The sequence below is a fragment of the Syngnathoides biaculeatus genome, chromosome 19 (assembly GCF_019802595.1).
Source record: "Syngnathoides biaculeatus isolate LvHL_M chromosome 19, ASM1980259v1, whole genome shotgun sequence".
In the NCBI taxonomy this organism is placed as follows: Eukaryota; Metazoa; Chordata; class Actinopteri; order Syngnathiformes; family Syngnathidae; genus Syngnathoides; species Syngnathoides biaculeatus.
This window is the reverse complement of record NC_084658.1, coordinates 15,407,385-15,416,709: the sequence shown is the minus strand read 5'-3', so window position 1 is coordinate 15,416,709 and position 9,325 is coordinate 15,407,385. Positions and strand designations below refer to the sequence as shown.

Sequence of the window (9,325 nt, the reverse complement as noted above, 5' to 3'; positions counted from 1 at the left end):
TTTTTTTTTAAATCTCACAATTTGAGAAAAAGCTCAATTCCCTTTTTGTTTTGGGATGTTTTTTTTTTTTAAACCAAAATGCATTTTTAATCATAAATTCATTATCTGATTTGATCATCTCGATTGTTGCAGAAAACCTTTTTTTGCTTTGTATATGAAAACGTGATTCCCCCCCCCCCCCCGTGTCATTTATAAGTATTTTATTACAACTTAACATCGGCAAGAAGAAGCAACAACTGGGAGTCTTTTCATTTTTCATTTTTTTTTTCCTTCCTCCCATACAGTGGGCGTCATCTATGACTTGCAAATGACTTCTTCCAAGTTTCCCTCCCGCCTCAATCACGCCACGTTTGACTTCATCTGCTGGGCTGAGCCTCGAGAGAGAGAGAGAGAGAGAGAGAAAAGGAAGGAAGGAAGGAAGAAAGAAAGAAAAGAAAAAGCAAAGTTGTCCATCTCGCATCTTGGGAGCCATCAGCCCGACCGCCCGACCGCCCGACCGCCCGCCCGCAGCGGCTCGGCATGCCGGACTGAGCGGCATGGCTTCGGCCGTGTTCGAGGGCACGTCGCTGGTCAACATGTTCGTGCGGGACTGCTGGGTGAACGGCGTCCGGAGGCTGCTCGTCAGCCCGCGGGGGGACGAGGAGGACTTCTTCGAGATTCGCACCGAGTGGTCGGACAGGAACGTGCTCTACTTGCACCGCAGCTACTCGGACCTGGGCCGACTGCTGCGCCGCCTCAACGACTCGTTCCCCGAGGACACCGGAGACTTGTCGGCCTCCCCCCTCAACGAAGGTCGGTCGAAAAGTTTGCCCCCCCCCCCGGCTTTTCTGCACTTCATTTTGTTTTCATCATTTCCAATTTTGCGCCCAATTACCAAAGTTAACCCTGTGAAAATAATAATAATAATAATAATAAAAAATAGTGCGCCTCAACTTTAAAAAAAAAATCCCTGCTATTTTTGGGTGATCCAGCAACACAATTTGGAAAAGAACAACAACTTTGATTGGACATGAATCTATACATTTTCTTAAATATAAAAATATAATTTGAATATGTCAATGAAAATCAGTTTTTTTTTAATTACTACAGAAAACGTTATTCATCATGAATATTTTTTTCCAATTTTTTAAATCAAATATTTTGTTACTTTTTTTCCTTGAGTATTTTTGTTGAACAAAACCACAATTGTCAAATTATATTCCAGAGTATTTAATGTGTAAATAAAATAAACAACATGTTTTTTCCAATCTTTTTTTAGGTAAAAAAAAGAAACAAAACATCCCTTAGATTCTTTTCAAATTTTCAGGTTTATTTAATTTTAAAATATTTATTAAATTCAATAAAATTTGTTCACTTTTAAAAAAAATCACCCCCCTTCTGTTTCTCTTTTTGTCTCAATATTAAAAAAAAACTTTACCACCATCTATCTTTAGCAGGAAAGATGTTCATATGTGGTACAGTGACTTCTCTATGATTAATCATTTTACTGTATTTCCTCTTTAAACATTACAAAGCATTTCGCCCAGCAATGAATTCAACAGTCGCATATGGGTTTTTTTTTTTCTTCATTTTTTAAATTGTAAGTGACAAAAAACACAACTTTTTCCAAGTGCTTCATTCGCATTTTCCATCGCCACGGTAACTGGTGTCATAGTCGCCAATTTGCCGTTTAATGGTGCGCGTCCATAAAAGGGAACAAACAACCACTTTGGTGAGTCACAACTTCTGAAATGTGCTCGCTTTGACACGTTCGGATGGGTCAATAATGAACAAAGTCCACTTTCGGATGTCACAGAAGGTGCCGGAAGCCCTGCGGGAGAGCAGAGTCTCTTTTAGGAACAAAAAAAAAAAAAATGTATTTTCATTTCCCATTGGGAAAGGCCTACAAGTTGACTTTTGGTGCATTTTGATTTAAATCAGTGGACCAACGTGTGATGCGGGTTTTGAACGCACGCAAAAGCTGCTGCTGCTGCTATTTAAGTCCCTTTGAAGACTCAGGGGTAACATTATCTTGGGTTTGCACGGGTAGGTCAAAGGTCAGTGTCTATTAATGCGCTAGAAGAGTGTGTTACGCTAACAAGAATCAGAGGCGGCGTGGGAAAAGTACTCGCACTGTATGCAAGTAAAAGTACAAATATTTGCGTCAAGAAAGGCGAGTACAATCAACTCCTTTACTTGAGTAAAGGTAAAAAAAAGTATAGAGTGGAATGTAATCGAGTACAAACTCGAGTAGACTACGTGGCACGGATACGCGATTGGCAAATTCATCGATTTTGCTACGGCGCCGTTTTGCTGCATCCGGGTGCCAAGGAACTGTGTTGATGTGAGTTGAGGAGATTTATCTTGTGCTTTGCTACCAGCTTGTGGCGTAAAATGGCAATTATACATTTCTAGCTTGATAGCAGTTAATGGTGGGTTTTCTATTCCCCCACGTGCAAATTTTCAAGCGCCGGAACTCGGATACGTCCCACCGCTGCTTTCAACGGGCTTTTCAGTGCGTCAGCGTCAACTTGTCTGCGGTGCGGACAGACAAATATTTGTAAAAACATCCCCGCAGCTGCGCCGGGAATGTTTCGACTTCCTGCCGCGGCGCGCGAATAGCGGACACGGCTGTTGACGGGACTGGGAAGAGCGCGGCGTCACGTCTTTGGCCGTCTTTCCTGGTTCCGGCGGGTTCTGCGAGCGATTCCGCCTCTCCTCTGTTTTCCTGTGTCTGTTTCGCGTCCAGGCAACAAGGAAGGCGAACTGATGTCATGATGAGACAGAGCGAGAGGACGGCACCTCCTATATTTAGCCCCCGTTCCGGCCTCTGACGGCCGCTTAGCTTCAGGACAGGAAGCCGTTGCTCACGGGAGAGTTGGAACATTTGGAGAGCGGTCACGTCCCGGCCCCCCGGCGCAGATCGATATCAACCGAGCGTGTTCGCTCGGGGATTAGTCGGAAGGTCGTTCTGTAAAGGGGGGGACGAGAAAGTGCTTGTTGGAGGGGGAAACGCGTTTGCGGTGACATGACAAAGTGTCAAGATGTTTACAACTGCTTAGCAGGTCCACGCAGATTTCAGCTGCCGCGTAGCACGTCTGATCGCTGTCGGACCACCGAGCAACTTCGACACGCGCAGATTCTGCGCTCTTTTTCAGAGGAAGGCAAGCGCTGTTCACGCGAGATAACGCTTACGGAACTAAATACAAAACCACTTCCTGGGTAATTAGCCAAACTTAATCTCTCTTTTTAGGCCGCGGTGGCCCGGAAGTCAGTGCAGGAAACCAGAAGGTCTTTAAAGATCTTTTAGCAAAAATAAATAACATGCAACCAAGTCCTAGGGAAGCTCTTTTCCCTGCATGGGTGGAGTCGGCACACCAAGACCGATGAGCAGAGTCTCGCTCTGCAGGCCCACAGTCTTACTCACTCCTTCCACGCGAGCAGGACTGTTTACATCATCCTTAAGTGACGCTTTGCCGACCGCTGATGGGAGGCGCCCGTGTGCGCGACGCCAAATCACTTCCTCGACGATGTTAGAAAATGTCAGGGCGGACTATGCGACGCTAGTACAGTGTACTAACGTGTCCACAATGTGGCCTCGAGTATTCGGACACCTTCAACATGAGGGAGGTGTTCGAATCCAGGCCTAGAAAATCCTCTTGTCCGCCTGAAGTCGAATACAGCGCGGAGGTGTTTGAAAGGGGCCGTTCTTCTGTCCATTTACATTTTTTTAACGTCATCCTTTCAGGCCTGGTGAAAATCAAACAAGCGAACGACATTGAGGAGAAGCTCAACGAGGTGGAAAGGCTGCTGAAAAATGCCATCAACATGCCGTGCAAGGTGGGCCGACGATACGTCCGCGCAGAGAAATGGCAGCGTTGCGGCAATTTTACGCTCATTCCGCGCCGCATCCGCAGTATTCCAGATCCGAGGTAATGCTGACGTTCTTCGAGCGCTCGCCGCTAGACCAGGTGCTCGGGAACGATAAAGTGCACAGAATCCAGCCCTGTTTCCAAAACCCCATCAAAATCTCGGGTAATGAACTCTCTTACGTTGCGTTGTTTGTATCTGGTTAGGTATTCGTTGAATTTCGGGATTTTTTTTTTTTTTTTTTGTTCTACTCTTCAGAGATCATGCGCTCCAACGGCTTCTGTCTGGCCAACACGGAAACCATCGTGTTTGATCACAAGCCGCCGGACGAGAAGGAGAGACCCTCCTCCACCGACTCTGTGGAGCATACGTGAGTCTTGACACGTAGACGAAAAGTTCGTGGAACTGAATTATTTGAACAGGAGCCCCAAATTAGCGTTCAGGGGCGGAACGATACGGCATAAATTCACAGTGTAGCTCGGTTTGAAGGTCAAAGTGAAACGGGAACACTGTCATTTGTCGAAATCCAGACAAATATCTAGTTAGCTAGCTGTCTCGCTAGCTAGCTAGCTAGCTATCTGAACGCGCCCGTAGATTTGCTATGCCAAGTTGAATATTTCTAAACGGAAAGTGTTATTTTTCTTCGCCTGGTGAAGTAGGAGTGTGGGGCTGCTGTGAAGACCCCCCCCCCCCCCCCCCCGTTTCCACCCCTTCATGTCGCAGGAAGTTTCCCTGTGCACCTCTTCCTTCCCTGGGTGTGCATGGGAAGCAAAGAGAGTCGCGCATTCCTCGCTCCACACTGATGCATTTTTTGGGGGTTCTTCCACCAGGTACGAGGACGGACTCGAGTTCCTGCCCGTGGAGGGGCCAGCGTGCGACGGGGAAGCGGAAGCGTACGTCACCAACTTGTCCTACTATCACCTGGTCCCGTTTGAAACTGACATCCTGGAATGAGACGAACGCGTCTTTGGCGGACATGCGATGCTCTCCCTATGAACTGTGGAGCCAATGCAGGATCGGGAAAACCCCCGGCAAGATGGCACCTGATTGACTTTTCTGGTGATCCTTCCCGGAGGACCTCGGGGGAAAACGACACGTGCTCTCCGGCCACCTTGAATTCTAAATCAGCAGTTTTAACACAGATTACGGAGTTCGTGTCGGAATCTCTTTCTGCCATCTTTGTTTACCGCGCTATTTTGGAGCGCCTAATGAAGCCCGCGGGAGGATTTGTCCGGCGGATTTTGCAGCTTTGACTGCTTAAGCGATGGATTATTTCTCATGGAAGTGGCAAAACCAAATAGCCGTCCTGGTGTACCGCCTGGAACCCTTCGTGGGTCCTTTAATTTTTCATGTTATGCAGCTGAATTTGCACATCTTGCTAGAGTTATTTTTTACTCCTACATGTAGCTATTTTCTAAAGTGTTTGTTCTTTAGGGTAACAAGTGAGCTGGAGCTAGTCCCGGGTGACTTTGAGCGAGAGACGGGGTACACCCTGGCAAGCAAACGTGCTCACGCTCACCTTCATACCTATAAATCATCACCTATGAGCAACTTAATTAACCTTGCGGGAAGTGCCGGGCTCAAGCGATGCTCTGAGGTCGTGAGGTGGGCGGGTTCAGCTTACTCAAAATGGCCTCTCTTTAAACTTGAAGGCAAACATCTGATTAGAATTCATTTCTTTTGTGTTGTATGCCCCCCCCCCCACTTCTGCCTCCCTTCGTGCCTTCACTCAGCCGTAGACGACATACAAAATGGAAATTTGTAAACTTCTTGTTGTTTTTTGTGCGCGTGTGCGCAAAGGAGTCCGGTTTTTGTCACACAAATCCTGAAGGGAGAAGACGCCACGTGGCCTCACGTCCGGTATTTTGCCCCCCTCCTGCAAATACCGAGCCATTCAAGCTTCACAAAGCTTTTCAGCAAAGGATCTGTTTAGTAACACAGTCATGACCGCCGTTCGGCCAGTGAGAACCAGAAAGTTCTGCTCATTTTCTCTGAGGAGTTTTTACTCTCCAAAAAAGGTTACCCTTAATATGCAACTTCATTGCAACTATTCTGCTGTATATTTTATGAAATGCTGGTACACCAATCATATTCAAGCACGAAAACCATGACTGATTATAGTGAAATAACACGAAAGCTTTAATTATTGCATTTTGTTTTCTCAATGTGAATAACCAGAATGAGTCTAATGAGGACTATAGTGGCAGGAATGTTTATCTTGTGAATGCTATGTTAACTATTCTGACAGTATTAAAATATATATTTCAATCATCTTTCTCAAACGTCTTAAAACCAACAAATATTATTAATAAAACGATGACTGGCGAGCAAGCGACAGGCTCTTTTTTGTTATGGTCTTCTGGCGCCATCTTGTGGCCAATACTAGTCATGTATTTTTTTCAATTAAGTTAAGTTAATTTCAAATGATACATTTTATAATAATACAGTGTATTGATTTATTGGTAAAGTATTATTATTAATATTATCGTACCCAATTCAAGCATTAATATAAAGCACCACCACTCTTTATAAAATAAAGTAACATATAATGACTATCGTTTCATTAATTTCATTACTATGATCGCATAAATTTAATTACGATTTTTTAAAATCAATTTAAGTTGAAGATTTAAAGGCTACGCTCTGCAAGGCACCGCATTAAGACGTTAATTTAATACAATAAAGTAAATACAATTGCATTTAAAAAAATGATTAAAAATTAATTAAAAACAGCATAAATATCGGATATCATTTAATAGGTTCTAAATCACGTCTATGTACAAAATATACTGATATAATAATAATAATAATAAAGATTTAGTGCTTGCCGTGGACGCGCATGCGCAGAATGGGTCGCTGGTTTAAAAAAAAAAAAAGATGGCGACGTCATCACGCGCATGCTCACAACGGTTCCATTTCGCCGTTGTATTTCCGGCTTGCTGTGCCCAGCCGAAGCCATGGCAGGAGTGAAAACCTCTCCGTTATACGGAGGTACGTTTGGCCTTTTTAACTTCTTATCTCCCTTTTCAAGCCTCCTTGTGTTCCTCTTTCCGTCCCCGGCTGGGAAAGAACCTCTCGTTGGAAGTGCTACCAGCGGACATGCTAGCTTCTTTAGCCGGTGGTGATGCTTCCTTTTCAGTCAGGAGCTTTGCCGCCAGGAGGATGTTGAAGCTGTCGGTTAATATTGTGACCAACACGCACACAAAAAACCGTGACATTATTTCATCTATCTGTCTTATTCTTCATTGCAGTTATTGTTGCCCTTTTGAGTTCGGCGGTACTCGCTTTTGTGGAGGATCTCGACGACACGTAAGTGCTACACGTGAACCTTTTTTTTTTGGTATGCTGTTTAATATAAAAGGTTATTTCATTAATAGACTCTTTTTTTTGGCTTTTCAGATAGTACATTTTCAATTCAAATGGTCTTACTGACTACTTGACAAAGTACAAAGTACTAACTAAGTGTTGTTTTCAGCATCTATTATAAGGTGCCTTTTTTTTTTTTTGTAGATTTAAAGAGACTAGAGTGAATGACATCTGGCTGGTTGACGTAAGTTAACCCCCCCCCCCCCCGAAAATCACACACACATTCACACTCGCTTAACCAACCGCATGCTAGACCGGATCCCGCCGGGCTCATCCCTCACGGAAGGACCGGCGTGCGGCGGTGCTGAATGGAGGCTTGCATTGTGTTTCGAGATCGCGTCGATGACCAGCCATGCGTGGAGGGGAAAGCCGGGGGTGCGTGGGGGGGGGGGGTGCTTAATATTACAGTCGGAGTCTCTTTTGGCCCTGTAGAGGTTGGGGGAAACGAACCCAACCCGATGAGGCCTGTAGAGTTTTGGGTTGGGCGTGCCGCAGCCCGACCCGGCCGTCTTCAGGCTAATCGCGGTGCAATAAAAAAAAAAAAAAAAAACATTCACACCCACATCCACGGGTAATTTATAGTTTTTAATTAATGTACGATTTTGGGATGTGGAAGAAAACCCACACAAGCCCTTGGGGAACGTTCCAACTCCACCCAGGCGAGCCGGGATTTGAACCGCCGTCCTTGGAACTGTGAGGCAGACGTGCTAGCCAGTCACTTCATCTTTTACTTAAAATGGCTGCACAGTTTCCAGGTCTGGAAAATCAAACCTCAATGATCCAAGAACGTGGTCTAACCTGTGTCAATACCCCACATTCAGTTCTATGCGCCGTGGTGCGGCTACTGTAAGAAACTGGAGCCCGTGTGGCACGACGTGGGCGCCGAGCTGAAGCTCTCCGGGTCGCCGGTCCGCGTCGGCAAGATGGACGCCACCGCATACTCGGGTGAGTCGCTGTCATTTTTTAAAAATTGTTTATTTTATCGAGTAAATGTTCCCGGCTTCTGATCGGACAACGTTTTGGTCCCCCTTTTCGGTAGGAATGGCGTCAGAGTTCGGGGTGCGCGGTTACCCCACGATAAAACTGTAAGTATGTCAAGAATGATCAAATCTATACATTTTCCCCTTTTTGTATATTCACTCTTCTACTGATTTAAACATTTTAAGGGTTATATTAACAAGGTTAAAGCAAAAACAATATTTTGTCATAAATATACAAGTTTAGATGTGATCAAAGTGTAAATAAAAAAAAAAGACCCTTTTCAACTAAACTGTCAAAGCAAAAATTCGATTCATATTTATTTGCTGTTTAGAGTCACCCCCTAATTTTTATATTCTACTCAAAAGCTGTTTTAATCTTCAATCAAAATTGATGCAACGTCGCCATCTACAGGGATCTTTTAGTCATTGCAGTGCTTTACAAACCTGAATTTCACAGACAAGCTCGAGGTCAACCCACTTTCACACCTAAGCGTTTAGAACTGGGGTGTCAAACTCATTTTTATCGCGGGGCACATTGTTGTTCCGGTTTCCCTCAGAGGGCCGATATGACTGTGGAACAAAAATATTTAATCATCTCATCATATTTGCATCATCAATTTTTAAACTAGTTTTGGAATCAGAAATCAAGCGTAACTGTTCACGTTCGATAGCACAAAAATACTAGTAATATCGGAACTTGTATCATTTATGATATATGACAATTTGAAATTTTGGTACAGATTTGTACAAGAATCATCGGAATTGACACACTCGGTTTGGCTTTACGGGCCACGTAAAATCATGTGGTGGGCCAGATCTGGCCCTCCGGGCCTTGAGTTTGACACCTGTGGCTTCGAAACATACTTGACGGTTATATACGTCAATGGCGGCGAACGGTTGGAATCCACTTCATGAACTTTACCGTCCAAGGCAGCGAATGAGAAAATATATTTCTAAAATGTGCTGACATGGTACGCGTTAAATTAAAATCATCCCCGAGCCTTTTTGATTTGCATGAAATTTGGCCGCACCTGTGGGGTGTTTTTCCATCGAGTTTGTGCTCTCTCGCGGTTTCCTCCGGAGGTTTTGGTCCGCGGAGACGTCGCCTCTCGGATGGAACACACGCCGGG

General features: G+C 44.7%; 2 protein-coding genes across 5 annotated transcripts in view; both read left to right on the top strand.

The window, feature by feature from the left end:
• Window positions 1–353: 353 nt before the first annotated feature.
• On the top strand, window positions 354–5,356 carry pxdc1b (PX domain containing 1b). The gene is made up of 5 exons (XM_061805875.1): window positions 354–792; window positions 3,728–3,819; window positions 3,897–4,014; window positions 4,108–4,219; window positions 4,680–5,356. The coding sequence occupies exons 1-5, from the start codon at window positions 537–539 to the stop codon at window positions 4,801–4,803; spliced, it is 702 nt and encodes a 233-aa protein (XP_061661859.1). The 5' UTR covers window positions 354–536; the 3' UTR covers window positions 4,804–5,356.
• Window positions 5,357–6,735: 1,379 nt separating this feature from the next.
• The window catches only part of LOC133492482 (protein disulfide-isomerase TMX3-like), a 46,244-nt gene continuing 43,654 nt past the window's right edge, over window positions 6,736–9,325 (top strand). For 3 of the 4 annotated variants that reach the window (XM_061804721.1, XM_061804720.1, XM_061804722.1), the window contains exons 1-5: window positions 6,736–6,840; window positions 7,101–7,158; window positions 7,360–7,399; window positions 8,037–8,160; window positions 8,255–8,300. In XM_061804721.1, coding sequence (XP_061660705.1) covers window positions 6,747–6,840; window positions 7,101–7,158; window positions 7,360–7,399; window positions 8,037–8,160; window positions 8,255–8,300 — 362 coding nt within the window. In that variant the 5' untranslated portion in view covers window positions 6,736–6,746. Of the gene's footprint in view, window positions 6,841–6,868; window positions 7,023–7,100; window positions 7,159–7,359; window positions 7,400–8,036; window positions 8,161–8,254; window positions 8,301–9,325 lie in introns of those variants that run through there. The other variant, XM_061804723.1, reaches the window with a different exon arrangement.

Coding starts and splice junctions, on each gene's coding strand:
- pxdc1b (XM_061805875.1), top strand. CDS start 537: ATGGCTTCGGCCGTGTTCGAGGGCACGTCGCTGGTCAACATGTTCGTG. Junction 793..3,727: donor GGCCTCCCCCCTCAACGAAG/GTCGGTCGAAAA, acceptor TCATCCTTTCAG/GCCTGGTGAAAATCAAACAA. Junction 3,820..3,896: donor CCATCAACATGCCGTGCAAG/GTGGGCCGACGA, acceptor CCGCATCCGCAG/TATTCCAGATCCGAGGTAAT.